The 21,751-nt window shown below is 46.1% G+C and overlaps 1 protein-coding gene across 1 annotated transcript in view; it reads left to right on the forward strand.

The window, feature by feature from the left end:
• The window catches only part of PSTPIP2 (proline-serine-threonine phosphatase interacting protein 2), an 81,238-nt gene that overhangs the window by 29,370 nt on the left and 30,117 nt on the right, over positions 1-21,751 (forward strand). The window contains exons 2-5 of the mRNA XM_038744064.1: positions 8,918-9,018; positions 14,647-14,724; positions 18,533-18,567; positions 20,038-20,144. Of these exons, the coding sequence (XP_038599992.1) occupies positions 8,918-9,018; positions 14,647-14,724; positions 18,533-18,567; positions 20,038-20,144 (321 nt within the window). The remainder of the gene's footprint in view (positions 1-8,917; positions 9,019-14,646; positions 14,725-18,532; positions 18,568-20,037; positions 20,145-21,751) is intronic.

Consider the following 21,751-nt stretch of genomic DNA (forward strand, 5'->3'; position numbering starts at 1 on the left):
CTCTAAATCTTCCAGTGATTTCCCGTTCCTCTCCACGTGAAAGAAAAGCTCCTGACCATTGTCTTCAAGACACTTCGTCATCTCTCTCTCCCTTATCATCCCTTTTCTCCCACTACACCCCAGCTTGCACAGTTCATTATTATTACTATTAATCGCATTTATTGAGGGCTTGCTGAGTGCAGAGCACTGTAGTAAGTGCTTGGGAGAGTACAGTATAACATCAAATACATTCCCTGTCCACAGCGAGCTCAGAGCCTAGTGGGGGAGACAGACATTAATATAAATAAAATAAATTATAGATATATACAGATTCATTCATTCAATCGTATTTATTGAGCACTTACTGTGTGCAGAGCACTGTAGGCACTGTACTAAGCGCTTGGAAAGTACAATTCAACAGCTGATTAAGACAATCCCTGCCCATAACGCACTCACAGTCTAGAAGTGGGGAGGCAGACATCAAAACGAGTAAACAGGCATCAGTAGCATCATTATAAATAAGTAGAATTATCGATCTATACACATCATTAATAAAAATGAATCGAATTATAATTATAAATATGTACATATAGACACAAGTGTCATGGGGCGGTGACGGAGGTGGAACAAAGGGAGTGAGTCGAGGTGATGGGGAGAGGAGTGGGGGCAGAGGAAAAGGGGGGCTTAGCCCGGGAAGGCCTGCCGAGGGTAAGGGAGAGAGGATAAATGAAGGAGCAAGTATGGGTGGCGCAGAAGGGAGTGGGAGAAAAGGGTAGGAGGGCTCAGTCAGGGTAGACTTCCTGGAAGAGGTGTGCCTTCAATAAGGCTTTGAAGTGGGGGAGAGCAATTATCTGTCTGATATGAGGAGGGAGGGTACTTTGCTTTTCCCAAGTCAACCTGCTCTCTGGGCCTCATTCTCATCTCTCTTGACCTTGACCTCCACTCATTCCTTCCTTCCCAGAAATCCCTCCCCCTTCACATCTGCTGAGATCCCCATCTTCAAAGCTCTTCTGAAAGCACATCTCCTTCAGGAAGCCCTCCCAGATTCATCTCTCATCTCCCCACCCTATTACTTACACCTCAGAACTTTCCTGTCACCTAAGCATTTGGGTAATCACCACCCCTCTACCCGAAGCACTTACATACATATCTTTAAACTCTGTTAGGTCCCTCCACCTTGTAATTTATTTTAGTTTTTGTCTCCCCCAGTAGATTATAAACACCTTGAGTGCACGGATCATGTCTACTAATGCTGTTGTACCACCCTCCAAACTCTTGGTACAATGTTCTGCACAGCTAAAGTGCTCTGCAAGTGCTATCGATTGATTAGCCAACTCTGAGAGGAGCAGGAAGGAGGAGCAAAAATCCCTGAAAAATGGGGAAGAAGGTTTAGGTGGGAGAGAAGCTAAAGAAATTGGGGTTTGGGAAATTAGGAAAGAGGAGGCTGAGAGGAGAACAGTAGTGGTGTTCAGGGAAAATAGGAGATAGTATGCAAGGGAATGGGCAGCTGTTCCCCAAATTTCACTAAAAGCATAAGAGAAAATGGGTGGCCATTATAGTGAGAGGGATTTTGGTTAGATACAAAGAAGTACTAAATGAGAGTCTTGTATATCAAGGCTGGGGAATTTCCTTCGGAGATACAGAACAGGGGAAGCAGTGAGACTTAGCGGATAGAGCATGGGCCTGGGAATCAGAGGACCTGGATTCTAATCCCAGCTCTGTCAATTGCATGGTCTGTGACTTTGGGCAAGTCACTTAACTTCTCTGTGCCTCGGTTTCCTTAACTGTAAAATGGGGATTAAAAAATACCTGTTCTTCCTCCTTCTTAGTTCGTGTCCCAATCCAAGTTATGATCCAAGAACGTTGATTGGAACCCAGCGAAGCCTGCTGTTCTTTGGTTTTTAAATGGTATTTGTTAAGTGTTTACTATGTGCCAGGCACTGTACTAAATGCAGGGGTACAAACATGCTGATCAGGTTGGACACAGTCCCTGTCCCACATGGACTCACAGTCTAAGTAGGAGGGACAACAGGTATTTAATCCCCTTTTACAGGTGAGGTAACTGGGGCGCAAAGAAGTGAAGTGACTTGCCCTAAATCCCACAGCCGAGAAGTGGCAAAGCTGGGATTAGAACCCAAGTCCTTGTACTTGTACATATCTATTCTATTTATTTTATTTTGTTAGTATGTTTGGTTTTGTTCTCTGTCTCCCGCTTTTAGACTGTGAGCCCACTGTTGGGTAGGGACTGTCTCTATATGTTGCCAACTTGTACTTCCCAAGTGCTTAGTACAGTGCTCTGCACACAGTAAGTGCTCAATAAATACGATTGATGATGATGATGAAGTCCTTCTTACCAAGGTGCTTCCTCTCCCCCTTTGCATTTCTTGTGGTTCTCTGGTTCTCTCGCCTTCTTGAATGTGAGGCAGGAGAGAGAGAGCAGAATAACCGAGGGGAAAAAGAAACCAAGTCGTGATGATCCTTGGGGAAGCAAAGCAATATTTAAACTCGGAACTCGGCTCAGATGAGATGGCGCATGTAGGGTGGAATAGGCCGGAGATCTTTGAGGGCGTGGGAGAGGAAGCGGAACTCTGCCTGATGAGGAAGCTAGTGGGGCAGGCTGTTGAGGGAACTGGAGGAAACCCCTGGACTTTTGGGATGGAGGAAGAAGGGAGGAAAGAGGAAGTGACTAGGTTAAGCCATGGTAGGGGTAGCCTGTGAAGAGAGGTGACTTTATGTTGCAGGGGCAGGGGGGTGCTTAAAATAGGGCAGCCAGTGAGATCTCCAGGCGGAGGGGTCTCCAGGGGGTGAGCCAGTAAAGTTGGGGAGGGAGGGAGAGAGAGCGAGCACCTCGTGGGACAGAATGCTCACGGGACCATATCCACCATAAAAGAAGCAGTGTGGCTCAATGGAAAGAGCATGGGCTTTGGAGTCAGAGGTCATGGGTTCAAATCTCGGCTCCTCCAATTGTCAGCTGTGTGACTTTGGGCAAGTCACTAACTTCTCTGTGCCTCAGTTACCTCATCTGTAAAATGGGGATTAAGACTGTGAGCTCCCCATGGGACAACCTGATCACCTTGTAACCTCCCCAGCACTTAGAACAGTGCTTTGCACGTAGTAAGCGCTTAGTAAATGCCATCATCATTATTATTATTATCAACATCCACGTAATGTCTGTATCTCATTCATCCATTCAATTGTATTTATTGTGTGTTACTGTGTGCAGAGCACTGTACTAAGCACATGGGATGGTGCAGTATAAATAGCAGAGAGGCGTATTCCCTGTCAAAAGCAGCAGGGTTTAGTGGAAAGAGAATGGGCTTGGGAGTCAGAGCTTGTGGGTTCTAATCCCGGCTCCGCCACTTGTCAACCGTGTGACTTTGGGCAAATCACTTAACTTCTCTGTGCCTCAGTTACCTCATCTGTAAAATGGGGATTAATAGTGTGAGCCCCACCTGGGACAACCTGATAACCTTGTATCTCTCCGAGAGCTTAGAACAGGGCTTGGCATATAGTAAGTGCTTAACAAATACCAGTATTATTATTATTCCCTTCCCACAGTGAGCTCACGGTCTACCTATCCTCATCAGCTATCTCTGCTTATTCCATGGTTCAACCTGGGTGGCCGCCTCCCCAGTTGTCAAGATGACCATCCAAAACCGTCCACATCAGTCACACCAAAGGCAGATACCCCCTGCCTTCAAGTGCTCAGGTGAAACCTAGACAACTCCAGGTTTCTTTATTCTTCTCGTGGTTGATGATGATGGTATTTGTTAAGCGCTTACTATGTGCCAAGTACTGTTGTAAGCACTGTGGTAGATACAAGGTTGTCCCACGTGAGGCTCACAGTCTTCATCCCCATTTTACAGATGAGGTAAATGAGGCACAGAGAAGTGATTTGCCCAAATTCACACAGCTGACAAGGGGCAGAGTTGGGATTAGAACCCATGACCTCCGACCCCAACTAGCCCGGGCTCTTTCCACTAAGTCACACTGCTTCTCATGGTTGGCTTCAGAGAGTGAGTCAGTCAAGCTATCAGGTTCACCCTTCTCATGCAGTGGACCCCAGGCTAAGTGGAGAGAGCACGGGCCTGGGAGACAGAAGGTCATGGCTTCTAATCCCGACTCTCTTCCACTTATCTGCTGTGTGACCTTGGGAGAGTCACTACACTGCTCTGTGCCTTATTTACCTCATCTGTAAAATGAAGATTAAGACCTTGAGCTCCATGTGGGACATGGACTCTGTCCAACCTGATTTGTTTGTATCTACTCCAGCGTTTAGTACCGAGGCTGGCACATAGTAAGCACACAGTGGGAGCAGCATGGCTTAGTGGAAAGAGCACGGGCTTGGGAGTCGCAGGTTGTGGGTTCTAATCCCAGCTCCGCCACTTAGCAGCTGCGTGACTTTGGGCAAGTCACTTCACATCTCTGCGCCTCAGTTACCTCATCTGTAAAATGGGGGTGAATACTGTGAGCCCCTCGTGGGACAACCGGATGACCTCGTACCCACCCCGGTGCTTAGAACAGTGCTTGGCACATAGTAAGCGCTTAACAAATACCGTCATCGTCATCACTTAAATACCATTAAAAAGAATAGAGTCCCCTAGCACCCACTGAGCCTCTGGGTGTACAATGACTCCCTGTGTGTTGCTGGGGACTGCGGTGGGGCAACCGTTATCGGTCAGTTAATTGAATTTATTGAGTGCTTATGACGTGCAGAGCACTGTACTAAGCACTTGGGAGAGGATAATACAACAATGAACTGGCGCATTGTAGGGCCCTTAGCTGCAAGGAGTACTCTCCCCCCCCCATCCCCCCTGCCCTACATCCTTCCCCTCCCCACAGCACCTGTATATATGTTTATACAGATTTATTACTCTATTTTACTTGTACATATTTACTATTCTATTTATTTTATTTTGTTAATATGTTTTGTTTTGTTGTCTGTCTCCCCCTTCTAGACTGTGAGCCCGCTGTTGGGTAGGGACCGTCTCTATATGTTGCCAACTTGTACTTCCCAAGCGCTTAGTACAGTGCTCTGCACACAGTAAACGCTCAATAAATGCGATTGAATGAATGAATGAATCCAGCAGGCAGGTGGCAGAGCCAGAATTCGAACCCTGGTCCTCTGACTCCCAGGCCCATGCTTTTTCCAATCAACCACGTTACTTCTCACTTCTTGCCGTGCCTACAGTCACCTGGCAGACAAGTGGCGGAGCCGGGATTAGAACCCAAGTCCTCCTGACTCCCGGGCCTCTGCTCTTCCCACTAGGCCATGCGGCTTCTAAATCCTAAATCTTTCAGGCTGTGCTCTCTAGGTAATCTAGGAAATCTCTTCCTTGCCTTGCCTCCCTCCATTCCATCCTCCACAAAACCTGTGCAGGTTTCAGTGCAAGCCTATGATTAGCAAACCATAGACTTTTATGTTTAAGAAGTGATTTCAGTTTTAACGTGGAAACTTCAGTTTGTATCGCTTGCTTTCTTTTGCTTGTCCCAGAGGCTGGAGTGATACCCAGTGGGTGGATTGGAGCTGCCCTCCTAGGTGACAACTCCCTGGGGGCAATGGGGATCACCTTCCTCAAAATAATAATAATAATTATGGTATTTGTTAAGTGCTTACTAGGTGTCAGGCACTGTTCTAAGCTCTGGAATAGATATAAGATAATCGGTTGGACACAGCCTCTGTTCCACAGTCTTAATCCCCGTTTAACAGATAGGGGAAGTGAGGTGACATACCCAAGTTCACACAGCAGACAAGTGGCAGAGCTACTCAGAACAATGTCTGTCTCCCTCTCTAGAGTGTAAGCTCCTTGTGGGCAAAGACTGTGTCTACCAAGTCTATTCTAATGTACTTTTGGAGAAGCAGTATGGCTTAGCAGAAAGAGCACGGGCCTGAGAGTCAGGACCTGAGTTCTAATCCCGACTCTGTCAATGGCTCGCTGTGTGTCCTTGGGCAAGCCACTTAACTTCTCTGGGCCTCAGTTACCTCAACTGTAAAATGGAGATTAAATACCTGTTCTCCTTCCTACTTATACCGTGAGCCCCATGTGGGACAGGGACTGTGTCTGACCTGATTAACTTGTACCTTCCCCAGTGCTTAGAACAGTGTTTGACACATAGTAAGTGCTTAATAAAGAGCATAAAAAGCTACTTTCCCAAGCCCTTAGTACAGTGCTCTATACGCAGTAAGTGCTTGTTAAATACCATCGATTGACTTCACTCCTCTGTTGCAGTTGACGGGACTCTGATGCCTCCCAGTGGGGCTGAAAAGACCCAAACCTGTTAATCAATGGTATTTATTGAGCACTTACTCTGTCCTAAGCCTTTGGTAGAATACAGTAGTTAGTAGATACATACCTGCCTTCAAGGAGCTTACAATCCAACAGGGGGACACACAAAATTAAATTGCAGGTAGGGGGAAGCAGTAGAGTCCTCTTCATTCTTCTAAATCTGCTTGACACCCCCAATTCCATCTTGTTTCCTCTTTGGTAAAGCTCTGCCCCGCTCCCAGCCTCTACACCCAGAATGAAAAGTTAGAACCATGGCGGGACTCCTTTAGCGTTCATTCATTAAATCGTATTTATTGAGTGCTTATTATGTGCAAAGCAGCGTACTGTGATGAAATAGCCTAGCCAGACAAATCTCTGAAAGGCAGCGCGGCCTCGTGTGGATAGAGCCAGGGCTTGGAAGTCAGAAGGACCTGGGTTCTAGTCCCAGCTTCGCCACTTGTCTGCTGGGTGACCTTGGGCAAGTCACTTCACTTCACAGTTACCTCATCTGTAAAAATGGGGATTAAGACTGTGAGCCTTACGTGGGACATAGATTGTGTCCAACCTGATTAGCTTGTTTCTACCCCCGTGTTTAGTCGAGCATCTGGCGTAGAGTAAGCACTTCACAATACCATTAAAAAAAAAAAAGAGACTGAACATTTGAAGTGCTCTCATTTGATCATGGGGATTAAGACTGTGAGCCCCAAGTAGGACATTGGCTGTCCCACATATCTCGTATCTGGTATGTGTAGCTCATATTTAGTCCATGATAAGCACTTAACAAATACCATTTTGTTTTATAAAAAAAGTGTTAGACTGAAGATTTGAAGGTCTCTGGGTTTTGGCTCGTGATTTCACCGAGTTGGAAACAACCATCTGTGGAATACAGGAGTGTCGGAGGCGGGAGGATGGCTAAATTGATCTCTTGAGATCCCCCTAGGCTACAGAGCAGGCTTTCCTGGGGACACCGTGAGATAGGGCTCTGACAGCTACTGCTTGGCTGCAGGTTGTCCATCAGCCAATGAATCATATTTATTGAGCACTTACTGTGTGTAGAGCATTGTACTTAGTGCTTGGGAGAGTGCAGTACAACAGAGTCGGTAGAGACGTTCCCTGCCCACAACAAGCTTACAGTCTAGAACCTAGATAGGAACCAGTTCCCCTCCCTCCGTGGCTAGAAGTAGCGTGGCCTAATGGATAGAGCACGGGTCTAAGAGTCAGAGGACCTGCCCTCTGATCCTGGCTCTGCCACTTACCTGCTGTGTGACCTTTGGCGAGTCACTTCACTTCTCTCTGCCTCCGTTACTCATCTACAGAATCTGATTCGTTAACTGTTCTCCCTCCCTCTTTGACTGTCGAACACTTAGACTGTGTCTGACCTGATTATTTTGTTTTTACCTCAGCACTTAGTAGTGCTGAACACATAGGAACTGGTTAACGAATAACACAAATAATATCATTATTGTTAGTACGGATTGTGTGTGAGTTGCTTTGGGAATCCTGCAGCCTCCCCGACAATTCAGGGGCGATAGGAGTAATCCTCTGCCTCTCCCATCTGCAAGAGCAAGGACTAAGAATTGTTCTTTCTCTCTAACCTCACCCCTCTTTCTTCCACCATTGATGGAGAGGCACATGCTATTTCACATCCTGTTTTCTGTTTCAGTTGGCCCCCTCTAATGCAGACAGATACATTTTTAAGAGAGCTGTCATTAGCAAAGTTTTTCTATGCATAGACTACTGTTTCAATGGGTGCCCATTCCTAAACCCTGTCAAACTCTGTTATAATAATAATACACACACCCCCATTCATGATGTCACACCCACCCACCCATTAATTTTCTTAATATAAGGCTACATTAAAATGAAATAAGCACCACACTGTTGAGTCCACATTGCTCCCCAGTTCCTCTTCTGAGGTGCCTAGCATGGAGAGCCAGAGTGCCTCATTTCTTTGTGATTATTTTGAAAACATTTTCATTCATCAATTTTTTTCCCCTAGGTCATTCATGTATGAATCCTCTTTGGTATTTGCAAATCTTTAATGTTACCAAAGTAAATTAGTGCTTATTTCATTTTATTGTAGCCTTATATTATGAAAGTTAACTCTCTCATAGGCACTGACTTATTTACATATATTTTCATGAATGGATGCATGTATATTAGTAATATAACGGAGTTTGACGTAGGGTGTAGGAAAGGATCCCCATTGAAACAGCAGTCTATTCTAAATTGTTAATGAGTCTGGTTGCAAGGAAATAAGGTACTAGTAGCTACACAAATAGGCATGTGTACTTTCAGTTGGAGTTTAAAACCAGTATTTTAAAGACTTCCCCACAGCTCTCTGGGTACTTTACGAGTGTGGATTTCCCACTCCACTCTCTGCCTCTTCCCCTCGAGCCTGGTCAGCTTCACAATTTTGAAATCCTTTCTGTGGCTGTCCTTGTGTCTGCTTCCTCTATTTTTCTCGATCATTTCTTGCCCTGGAAGATAAGGGTTTTGGAAACGTCCTCCCTCTGCTTCCTCCTTCTCTCGGTTTCTGCCTTAGTTTCAGGCTTTCCCCCCTCCCTCTTTCTCTCCCTCCCTCTTTTGTCTCCCCACCCCCACCCCTTCTTTCCTTCCCCGTCTTTCCATCCACCCACTCCTCCCTCAAGGTTATTTTGTTTTTCTTGCAGAGTTCAGACTTGCTGAGCACGGCAGGCTATGATTGCATCATTCAGCACCTGAATGATGGCCGGAAGAACTGCAAAGAATTTGAAGACTTTTTGAAAGAAAGGTATCCTCTGTGCTTATAGGCAATTTGCTAGGTCATTTCAATTAAGGCCTCATAATAATGAGTGAAAATAAAATAATGATGGGATTTGTTAAGTGCTTACTGTGTGCCAGGCACTGTACTACGTGGCTCGGAGGGACCCATGTGGGATCTCTTCATTCATTTAGTACCCCCCTATTGATTGGTATGCCACTGAGGCACAGCACAGGGCAGCCCTGAGTTGTCAGAAAGCAAGAGCATTGGATTCGAATCCTGACCTGACCTGATGAGCTGTGTGCTTTGGGGCTACAATTTCCCCATGATATAGTGGTTAGAACAATTCCTGCCTCCTACCCATCTCACTAGAATGTTAAAAGGATGAATTAAATAATGCAGAGAGGGGTTTTGTGGGGCGGGGGGGGGGGGGGGTTACTAGAAAGGTGTAATAAAGATGCCTATGTACTATTTGATGTAATAAAAATCTCCCGGGCTAAATTACTTAAATGACTGAGATCTACAGAGATGTATATTATCAATGATAATAATAATAATAATGGTATTTATTAAGCACTTATTATGTGCCAGGCACTGTACTAAGTGCTGGGGTGGATACAAGCAATTCGGATTGGACACAGTCCCCGTCCAACGTGGCGCTCACAGTCACAATCCCCATTTTACAGATGAGGTAACTGGGGCCCAGAAAAGTGAAGTGACTTGCCCTAGCGGACAAGTGGCAGAGCCGGAAATAGAACCCATGACCTTCTGACTTCCAGGACCATGGTTTAGCCACTATTCCATGCTGGTGGGGCTTCCTGTTAGAGAAGCTTAGAGAAACAGCATGTCCTATAGGAAAAACCATGGGCCTGGGAGTCAGAGGACCTGGGTTCTAATGCCAGATACACCACTTATCTGCTGTGTGACCTTGGGCAAGTCACTTGATTTCTCTGTGCCTCCAGTACCTCATCTGTAAAAGGGGGGAATTCAATACCTGTTCTCCCTCCTACTTAGACTGTGAGCCCTATGTGGGACCTGCATATCTCATATCTGTTCCTGCACTTAATACAGTGCTTGGTATATAGTGAACCCTTAAATACTACAATTATTACTATTATTGTTATCATCATCATCGTCATTATAATATGAGATAGGTCAGATGCATTCCCTGTCCCTCATTGGGTTCACCTTCTCAGTAGGAGAGAGACCAGGTATCAATTCCCCATTTTACAGGTGAGGAAACTGAGGCCCAGAACTGTGAATTGACACGCATAAGACCACAGGCCGGCAGGTGGCAGAACCAGGATTAGAACCCAGGTCCTCTGACTCCCAAGCCTGTGCTCGTTCCACTGGGCCACGCTACTCCTCTTTGTATAATATATTGATTTATATCAACCTTGCAAACAAGGACGAAAATATCCCTCCCCATACCTCCCTAGAAGATGTATTTGCAGTAAAACAATAAGCTTTATTCTCTCCCCCTTTTTCTAGTCACAGAAGGAGGAGAGAGGAGGAAAGTGCAGCTGTGGGGAATGGAGTTGGCACTGTGGAAAGAAATGTCATCCCCGTTTCCCCCAAGGTTACCTCCTATAGCCCTGCGCTTAGCCATAGCGTGGGGCCGGGTGGGGGTGGGGGTGGGGCGTGAGTAAACCCAGCCAACTCTGAATTCCCTGAAAGCACGTCTAACTGTCTCCATTGCTTTAACCGGGTTGGAAGAACCAATCTCCAGCAAAAATGGTAGAAGAGCGCTGAGCTGATCGACATCTTCTACCTCAGATAATATCCTCTGCTCTCCCTGATATTCCAAGGTGACCCAAGTTGGCATTGGTTGTCAATTACAATCCCCTCTAGATGATAAGCTCATTGTGGGCAGGTAATGTGTCCATAACTCTGTTATATTTTGCTCTCCCAAGTGCTTAATACTGTGCTGTGTGCCTAGTAAGCACTCAACAAACATGATTGATTATGTGAAGCTGCTGCCTCTCTGGACCCCCCCCCCCCACCCCCGCCAAAAGCCCCACTAATGTCCAAACCTCCCTAAGTCCCCTATATTTGATGAACTCAAAAAAGAACTGGGAAATGACTTGAAAGCTAGAAACAGAAAATAAAGTCCAAGGTTTGGTTTCCAAGAAGTGATGCCCTGCTGAGAGGAACGGGAGGCGGGGAAAAGGCTTAACCGAGGTTGTACTTGTTTGGTCAGTGACCCTGGGTTCTGAACCTTTCAGTCACGTTCTTATGCAATGGGTTTATGAGGCCCATGGGAAAGATGAGCGTGGCCTATGGTAAGTCTGACTGCGGAAGAGATTGGTGATTAGGAAAGACACATAAAAAGTTGCCATTTTCCCCTGAGCTGGGCATTACCCAGAAAAATGATCTGCCACCTTTCAGACCAACTTTCTGGGCAAAATTATGGGTTGTGGTGTTTTGTTTCAGTTTTCTTGTGGGTTTTTTTTCCCTTAGTGGTATTTGTAAAGAGCTTAATCTGTGCCAGGCACTGTACTAAGCGCTGGGATAGATACAAGATAATCAGGTGGGACCCAGCCCATGTCCCATGTGGGGCTCACAGCCTTAATCCCCATTTTACAGATGAGGTAACTGAGGCCCAGAGAAGTGAAATGACTTGTCCAAGTTTACACAGCAGATGAGCGGTGGAGCCGGGAATAGAACCCAGGTCCTTCTAACTCCCAGGCCCGTGCACTATCGACTAGACCATGCTGTTGGATTCCAGAACGAAACTTGCAAATTTGTCCTGTGAAATTCACCATTTTGGATTTCCTGTTGATGACACACTTCCCAAGTGAAGCAACCCTGTTTTCTTCTGAACCCTATTCACTTCTCCTTTCTGTTTTCATGAAAATCTGGGCTAATTTGTGCTGGGCTGATTGCTTGGTTCTCTTGGATGCCCTTTCTTCCCAAAATATTGTTTCAACAGCTCGGTGCCTTATTTTAGTGCCTTGTAAAATGGGGATTCTAGCACATGTTCCACCTGCCTCCTAGGTGTGCTATGATAAAAAGTTCTTATTAAAAGCAACATGGTGTAATGGCTAGAGCACGGGCCTGGGATTCAGAGGGTCATGGGTTCCAATCCCAATTCCGCCACTTGTCTGTCATTGGCGCCTTGGGCAAGTCACTTCAAACTTCTCTGGGCCTCAGTTACCTCACCTGTAAAATGGGGATTAAGACGGTGAGCCCCATGTGGGATAGGCACTGTGTCCTACCTGATTACCTTGTATCTACCCCAGCGCTCAGAATAGTGCTTGACACATAGTAAGCGCTTAACAAATACCATCATTATTTTTGGCATGAAAAAAGACAAACCCAACAACTCTAGATAATAATAATAATTATTGTGGTGTCTGTTAAGCGCTTACTATGTGCCAAGCACTGTTCTAAGCACAGGGGTAGATAGAAGGCGTTGTTCCACCTGGGGCTCACAGTCTTCATCCCCATTTTATGGTTGAAGGAACTGAGGCACAGAGAAGTTAAGCAGCTTGCCCAAGGTCCCACAGTGACAAGTAGCGGGATTAGAACCACGTCCTCTGACTCCCAAGCCCATGCTCTTTCCTCTAAGCCATGCTGCTTCTCTGCTTGTACGGTCTCTGCTGTAAGGCAGGAAGTCCTAACCTTAGGTACCATTTTCACTGACTCGTATGTTAGGGCAGTCTCTGCCCTGCTGTTGTGCGGGGTGAGGGAATGGGGAATTCCTAGCCCTGAGCAGGCCTGGGGAAATCCAAGGTCCAAGTGAGACCCAGACCTTACTGAAATCCACTGGACAAGAGCACAACAGCACATTAGAGCAAGGGCTCAGCATTTGTGGAGCTGAAATCGACAGCATAAGACAAGACAAGAGTGCCTCATTTATTGCCATTTATAATAATGATTAACTGCCATTCTCTTTGGAGAACAAAGGCAATGTTTTTATGATGATTTTTATCATTTTCTATTGAAGCTGTGGTTGGGCCCAAGATTTCCTGAAACAATTCTGGAATTTCCAGAAAGAAGGAAGCATTTTTCTCAGATCTTGAGCCTAGCTTTTAAACTGTCAACGAAGTCCAAGGCAGTTATGGCACATTTGAGCCTTGAAAAGGGAAAGAGTTTTTCCTCTGCCTCCCTTCCTTCCTTCTCCCTTTCCTCTTTCCAGCTACGGCAGATGAGTGGGTGCAGTCTTTTCTCTCAGATGTTCTATGTGCCAAGCATTGTGCTAAGCACAGGGGTATCCATCAATGGCTTTTAATGAGCGCTTACTGTGCACAGAGCACTATTATTAAAGTATGTGTTAAGCACGTACTATATGCAAAGCACTGCTGTAAATGCTGGGGTGGCTTCAAGGTAATCAGGTCGGACGGACACAGTCCCTGCCCCACGTGGAGCTCACATTCTAAGTTGGAGGGAGTAGGATTTAATTCATATTTTGCAGATGAGGAAACTGAGGCACAGAGAGGTGAAGTGACTTGCCCAAGGTCACACAGCAGACACGTGGCAGAGTTGGAATTAGAACCCCGATCCTCTGACTCCCAGGCCCGGGCTCTTTCCACTAGGCCAAACCGTTTCCCTCTGCTTAGCATCCGACTGAGCATTTGAGAAAGTAAAATGTAATGAAGTCGGTAGATACAATCCCTGACTCCAAGGAATTTACAGTCTAGAGTGAGAGACAGACATCAAAATAAATTACAGCTGGGAGAAATAGAAGATAAGGGTATATACACAAGTGCTGTGGGGTTGGAGTGAATGTCAAACTGCTTAAGGGACACTGAGAGCTCGTTGTGGGCAGGAACGTGTCTGTTGTTATACTGTACTCTCCTAAGTGCTTAGTACAGTGCTTTGAACATGGTAAGTGTTCAGTAAGTATGGCTGAATGATGAATACATTCATTCATACATATGAATAAATGAATGAACCAAGTGTGTGGTTGATGGTGAAAGGCAGGCAGATGGGGAAATGTGGGCTTAGTCAGTCGATTAATCCATGGTATTTATTGAGCACTTACTGTGTGCAGAACACTGTACTAAGTAATTGGGAGCGAACAATGTAAGTAGATATGTTCTCTGCCCATAACTAATTTACAGTTTAGAGGGATAGTCTAGTCAGGGATATATTCAGGATCATGCCATTAAAACAAATGTAGAAATAGGGTTGCCTTGAGTACTAGCAGACGTGAGTGTGAGTTTCTGAAGAAGAGAACTCATTTAGAACTCTTTTAGACTGTGAGCCCGCTGTTGGGTAGGGACTGTCTCTATATGTTGCCAATTTGTACTTCCCAAGCGCTTAGTACAGTGCTCTGCACACAGTAAGTGCCCAATACGATTGATGATTTCTGGGAAGTTCGGAGGATTATCCAGAAATCTGGCAGCTGGACCTCAGCTTCATTATCCAAAGATCATTTTTTTTTCCTGATTTTGTTCTATTTTATTTTTCTTTCTACTGTCAGCGAGCTCAATCAGTAAGCTACTCGAGGGCAGGGATCATGTCTGTTTATTCTCTTGGTCCCTCTCTCTAGTGCTTTGCCCAAAGTAAGCACTTTGTGCTTTGCACAGAGTAAGCACTTAACAAATACCATCATTATTATTCCCTAGAAAGGGTGGGTTAGGCCCAGCCTTGGTGTTTGGGATGGGAGTGACTCTTTTTTTTTTCTTTTTAAATTTTTTTTCCTGATAATAGGGCAATCATTGAAGAGAAATACGGCAAGGATCTGATCAACCTTTCCAAGAAGAAGCCCTGTGGACAAAGTGAGACCCAGTAAGTTTTTTTTCTCCCTGTTAAGATTTTAGCCTGTGAGCCCGGGCCAGCAATAGAACCCAGGTCCGTGTTCTTTCCATTGGGGAAAGAGTTCCTCTCCCCACTTTCTTTAAGAAACTTTTTCTCATAGAGGTACTCCTTTCTTAATGGCAGTACCATGAAGGTCCATCCATCCTTCGCTACTGATCCCAGTTTTCTGCTGAGCTGGAGCTTTCTTTGACACTTTGTTTTACCAGGTCCTTAAAACATTTTCTCTGCCCTCCTTGTTTTGGTTTCCTCATTTTTAGCTTTTGCCTCCCATACTATCATCATCATCCTCTCATTTTCCTCTTGCTCCTCCCCCTCTGCCCTAAAGCATGTTCAACACCTGCCAGCACCGTAACCCGTTAGGGCAAAACCTGAACTCAATCTTCCTTCTCAAACCTACTCCTCCTAACTTTCCCCCTAACAGTTGATAGCATGACCATCCTTCATTCATTCATTCAATCATATTTATTGAGCACTTACTGTGTGCAGAGCACTGGCCTAAGCATTTGGGAAGTACAAGTTGGCAACATATAGAGACGGTCCCTACCCAACAGCGGGCTCACAGTCTAGAAGACGGGCTCACAATCTCCTGCCTCAGTGAGACTCCTCTCTCCCTTTAACCTTTGACATTCCGTTTGCCTTCCTTCTCAATATGTCCTGGACCCACTTCTGCAAAAACCTCCAATGCCAACCCATTTTTCTGAAATAGAATCTGCTAAAAACTGAATTTAAATCTGCCCACCAGTTGTATTTTTTTTATTAAGCGCTTACCATATGCCAGGCACTCGTGGTGATGAAGATTTACCTCCTAGGGGGATAACACAAATAATTCAATCCTGTCCGAAGCAGTGATGCCATGGATTTGGGGTGGCCTCACAAATCTGGAACCTAACTGGAATTTCCAGGTCATGGCCCTGACTCCCAGCCTTTGGGAGGAAACTAGAGCATGGGCCTGAGAGTCAGAAGAACCTGGATTCTAATCCTGGCTCTGCCACTTGTCTGCTATGTGACCTTAGACAAGTCACTTCACGTCTCTGTGCCTCAGTTGCCTCCTCTGTAAAATAGGGTTTAAGACCATGAGCCCCATGTGGGACAGGGACTATGTCCAATCTGATTAGCTTGTATCTACCCCAATGCCAGTCCAGTGCCTGGCTTAATTAAGTGCTTAACAAATATCATTTAAAAAAAAAACCCAACGATATTAATGGTGTTGGGGCTCTCCTGGCTCTCTGAGAACCCTAGGGTTCTCCTGCTAATCGACAAGGGATTCCCAGCCTCATTCCCATCCAGCCTTGGAGCTTTGTTTTGGGAAAGTGTTTAGCAATCAAGCCCATCGGATCTGAAGTCACAAAAGTAGAACCCAGAGAGATGTCAGCTTGGTGGCTTTCTGCTCCCATCTTCCCGTGACCAGCGCTGGCTCGACAGTGTGATGGTGTTGTCTCTTGGAATCACGCTAGCCCGCCCACTGATGAGCAGGCCTCCTGGTGACTTCATTCAGTCAGTCATATTTATTGAGCACTTACTGTATGTAGAGCACTGTACTAAGCGTTTGGGAGAGTACAGTAGAACAGTAAACAGACACATTTTCTGCCCACAACTAGTTTACAATCCAGAGAGTATTGACATGTTGCCCTGGGGCTGGGGAAGGCAGGGGGCAGCAGGGATGGAATTGTGACTTGGATTGGAGCAGTTGATGTGAGGAGATGTGGGGGGCTCTGGTTGCTCTGGATTGGGGTAGACCCTAAGCCACTGATACTGAATCTGCAGACTACGGGGCTGGGGGGGGTTGTTTGTTTTCAATGGTATTTGTTAAGCTCTTGCTGTGTGTCCATCTTGGGTGGGTACAAGATAGGTTGGCCACAGCCCCTGACCCACGTGGCCCACCACATCCCCATTTTACAGATGAGGGAACTGAGGCCCAGAGAAGTTAAGTGACTTGCCCAAGGTCACCCAGCAGACTGAGGTGGTAAAGTGGGGATTAGAACCCAGATCCTTCTCTGACTTCTGGGGCCATGCTGTATCCACTAGACAGCACTGTTTCGCTTCTCTACCTTAGCCCAGGCTGGGGTTTCTGCCGCTGTTCTCCTCACCCCAAGGCCGTCGATTCATTCAATCGTATTTATTGAGCACTTACTGTGTGCAGACCACTGTACTAAGCACCTAGGAAGTACAAGTCGGCAACATATAGAGACGGTCCCTACCCAACAACAGGCTCACAGTCTTGGGGGGAGAAAGACAACAAAACAAAACATGTAGATACATGTCAAACTGTAAGCTCTTTGTGGGCTGGGGATATGTCTGTTTATTGTTATATCGTACTCTTCCGAACACTTAGTACAGTGCTCTGCATACAGTTTGCGCTCAATAAATACAATCGAATGGATGATCTAATGAACGCTGCCTTTCACCAGGAACCCTGGAACTGGTGTGGGTGGTTTCTGGAGGAGTCAGCGGCAGGGAGCCCGTAGACAATGCTGCCCTTTTATTTTATTCTATTTTTGTTTATGGTATTTAAGTGCTTTCTATATGCCAGGCACTGTACTAAGCACTGGGGTAGATGTAAAACAATCGGGTTGGACACAGTCCTTGTCCCACATGGGGCTCACAGTCTTAATCCCCATTTTACGGTTGAGGGAACTGAGGCACAGAGAAGTTATGCGACTTGCCCAAGGTCAGCCAGCAGATAAGTGGGGGAACCGAGATTAGAACCCAGGACCTCTACCTCCCAGGCCTGTGCCCTTTCCACTAGTCCACGCTGCTGCTGTGCTGGGGGCCAGAGACCAGTGGCTGGGTGGGTCCCTTCTGCCAGCCCCGCGGCTAGGCCAGTTTCTCAACTGACGCCCCTTCCCCGGCCTTCCTGAGACTCACTGATATACAGATTGTAACTGTGTCTACCAAGTCTGTTGAATTCTAATAATAATAATGATGATGATGGTACTTGTCAGGTACTCACTACGTGCCAGACACTGTACCAAGTGCTGGGGTGGATACAAGCAAATCGGGTTGGACACAGTTCCTGTCCCATGTGGGGCTCACAGTCTCAACCCCCATTTTCCAGATGAGGTAACTGAGGCCCAGAGATGCCAAGCGACTTGCCCAGGGTCACAGCAGACGAGTGGCAGAGCCTGGATTAGAACTCATGAACTTCTGTCTCCCAGGCCCGTACTCTATCCACTACGTCATGCTGCTTCTCTACAGTACAGTGCTCTGCATCCAGTAAGCGCTCAATAAAGACCACTAATTGATTGATTGTGCTGAGAATGTAAAATTCCAACAGGAGTTCATTCCCCAGGGCTCAGTGAGGTACTCTTCCTGCTCGAGGTTAAAGTTGCCTGAAGCAAAGCCACTTTTATTTTGATGACATTTATTAAGTGCTTACTATGTGCAAAGCACTGTTCTAAGCACTGGGGAGGATACAGGGTTGTCCCACTTGGGGCTCACAGTCTTAATCCCCATTTTACAGGTGAGGGAACTGAAGCACAGAGAAGTTAAGTGACTTGCCCAAAGTCACCCAGCTGACAATTGGTGGAGTCAGGATTTGAACCCATGACCTCCGACTCCGAAGCCCGTGCTCTTTCCATTGAACCACGCTGCTTCTCTAACTTGCAGTCATCTTCATCCCGACTAAACCACACACTCTCTCCCATCCTCCCTTCCCTAGGAGACTTTCCCTTTTGTTGTTGGAACGTGGGCTGGGGGAGGGGGACCAGGGACAGTTTTTAACAAAGCTTGAACAGATCATACCCAGATTGATAATTGGACATCTATGTTTGCTTTGTAGTACCCTGAAGAGGGCTCTAGAAGTCTTCAAACTGCGTAAGTGATTTTTTTTATTTGTTCTCAATTTTGCCTCAGTATGGAGAAATCCAAGATGGCAGGCACAAGATTAGGGTGCTCCTGCCCCCCTAAATCAAACATTAAGGAAGCTCTAGGGGCAGTTTTCATCTCTTCACACCTGATGGCTTCCCACTGTGGATAGCTTCTTGGAGAAGAGGGTTCAAATTTTAGTGTGTTCTGGATGACGTTGTGTCCATCTTTGGACTGTGGGCTAGATTAGTGAATAATAATAATAAATATGGTATTTGTTAAGTGCTTGCTCTGTGCCAGGCACTGTACTAAGCCCTAGGGTGGATACAAGCAAATTGGATTGGATACAGTCCCTGTCCCATGTGGGGCTCACAGTCTCAATCCCCATTTTACAGATGAGATAACTGAGGCGCAAAGAAATGATGTGACTTACACAAAATCACACAGCAGACAAGTGGTGGAGTCAGGGATTAGAACCCTTGACCTTTGACTCCCAGGCCCGGGCTCTATCCACTCTAATTTATGAGAATTAGCTCGGGGTAATTGCATTATCTGTGGTTAACGTTCTCCCCTTCTCCACCCCCCCACCCCTTCTTTATGGATGTTCTTTGCCCCTTTCCATGCCCAAGAATTGTTGGCATCAGGAAAAGACAATTAAGCTCGACCAGGTATTTGCATAATTTAAAAGTTAAAACGGAGGTTATAAGAGGTGATTGCAAAACTTTCCCAGCCCTTTCTGTCCTTGCCAGGGACATAGAGGTATCTGAGGCCAGTGAACACTGGTAGTCTTGAGGACAGGACAGTGCTAACGTTCTAAGTTGAATTTTATATTTTGATATTCCCTGGGCATATTTTCTCTTTTGCCTGGCCCAGTTCCTTTTCAGGGTCTGGTCCAGTTGGGGAATAAAATCAAACGAGTGCAGTGAGGTCACAGATAATTCCAGTAAGTGTTGTTTTCCTAAATTGAAATCAATCCATGAACAACCTCAGTAAACCGATAATGAAGCAGGGTGGCCTAGTGGAAAGGGCATGGGCCTGGGAGCCAGAGGACCTGGGTTCTAATCCTGCGTCTTCCACTTGTCTGCCATATGAGCTTGGGCAAGTCATGTTTTCTCTATGTCTCAATTTCCTCATCTGTGCAATGGGGATTAAATCCTACTCCCTCGTACTGAGACTCTGACCCCACGTGGGACAGGGACTGAGTGATTTGTTTTGGGCAGGGAGGGTTACGTTGTGCTCTCCCAACTGTTTAGTTCAGTGCTCTGCACACAGTAAGCGCTCAATAAATAACATTGAGTGATTCAGCCTGATTATCTTGAATCTACCCCAGGACTTAGTACAGTATCTAGCAGTATCTACAGTACCTAGCTTGCTTTCTTATTCTTTCTAAGTGTGGGTAACCTATTTTCACTTCAAACTTTGGGAAGTTCTCTTTCGCAACTTCCCCTTTTTTTTGTTTTTGTTTTTTCCTCTTTGTAGAGGTCGACAATGTGGGGCAAGGTCACATCCAACTGGCACAAACCCTGAGGGATGAGGCCAGGAAAATGGAGGAATTCAGGGAAAAGCAAAAGATACAGCGGAAAAAGGTGAGGTTTTTCCATGAGCCGAAATGCTGCCTGCTTCGAGCAGAGAGCCCTGAGGGTTTCTTGGCTTGATTGGTACGTATGATGATGACGATGGTATCTGTTAAGTGCTTACTATGTGCCAAGCACTGTTCTAAGCTCTGGGTTAGATACAAGGTAATCAGGTTGTCCCACGTGGGGCTCACAGTCTTCATCCCGCTTTTACAGATGAGGGAAGTGAGGCCCAAAGAAGTCAAGTGACTAGTCCAAAGTCATACAGCTGATTAGTGGAGGAGCTGGGATTAGAACCCACAACCTCTGACTCCCAAGCCTGTGCTGTTTCCACTAAGCCATGCTGCTTCTCTATGGAGGTCAGCCAGACTCAGTGATATTTCAGTGGTTGCCTGGAATGTGTCTGTTCTATTGTACTCTCCCAAGTGCTTAGTACCGTGCTCTGCACGCAGTAAGCGCTCAGTAAATACTGTTGATTGACTGATTGATGATGGCAGGAATATCGAAACACTGTACACCCAGTTTTCCTCTACCACAAGGGTTCAGTTCCTATAGAACCCCTCTTGAAGTAAAACTTATAATGTAGCCCTCACCCTGTGATCAACGCCATGCAGTGCCGTACCCATAATCCTTTCTCCCGCCACCAGATGACTCTGCCTCCAGGAAGAAGCTTGCAGCCAGAGGAAAAGTTCTCTAATCTGCAACTCACATTCTGTCCGAAACAGTCGATCAATCACTGGTATTTATTGAGCGCTTATTTGCGAGAGTACAGTGGAACAGAGTTGGTAGACACGTTCCCTGCCCACAGTGAGCTAGGAGGGGAGACCAGCATTGAAATAAAATAAACTGTGGATATGTATGTAAGTGTTGGGGTTGAGGGAGGGGTGAATAAGGGGTGCAGATGGAAGTGTAATCCAAATCAAAACATGTAAAGCAGTTCGGCTTAGTGAAAAGAGCACAAGCCTGGGAGTCAGAGGACTTGGGTTCTAATTCCTGCTCCACCTCCTGCCTGCTGTGGGGCGTTGCGTAAGTCCCTTAACTTCTCCATGCCTCAGTTTCCTCATCTGTAAAGTGGGGATTCAATTCCCGTTCTCCCTCGTACTTAGACTGTGAGCCCCATGTGGGGCAGGGACTGTGCCCAATTTGATTAACTTGTATCTACCCCAGCACTTAGTACAGTGCTCAGTACATAGTATGTGCTTAACAGACGTCACCATTAGTGTTACGATTATGCAATCACAATCATATTTATTGAGCGCATACTATGTGCAGTGCACTGTACTTGGGAGAGTACACGAGAATTGGTAGACACGTTCCCTGCCTATAACGAGTTTATGTGAAAATAGATGTTATAGAAGAGCTGAGTGTATTGTCGCATACTACAGGATGTCTGAGAGGCGAGGGAGAAGGAAGTTGGGAAGGTGTGGGGGCTTGCATTGACCAGAATATTTTGTCCCCTAAATTTCAGCTAGGTGAGAAGAGATGAGTATCTTCAGGGTATCTTCACCCCTCTAGTGCGTTTGCAGGTGTGAGGTGTCACAATAATTGTTGCTTTCTCATTGAGAGTGAGGATGAAGTCATGATCTCACCAGGTTGGAAATAGAGACGAGAAAAGCCCT

Source organism: Tachyglossus aculeatus, chromosome 3 (genome assembly GCF_015852505.1).
Source record: "Tachyglossus aculeatus isolate mTacAcu1 chromosome 3, mTacAcu1.pri, whole genome shotgun sequence".
Lineage (NCBI taxonomy): Eukaryota > Metazoa > Chordata > Mammalia > Monotremata > Tachyglossidae > Tachyglossus > Tachyglossus aculeatus.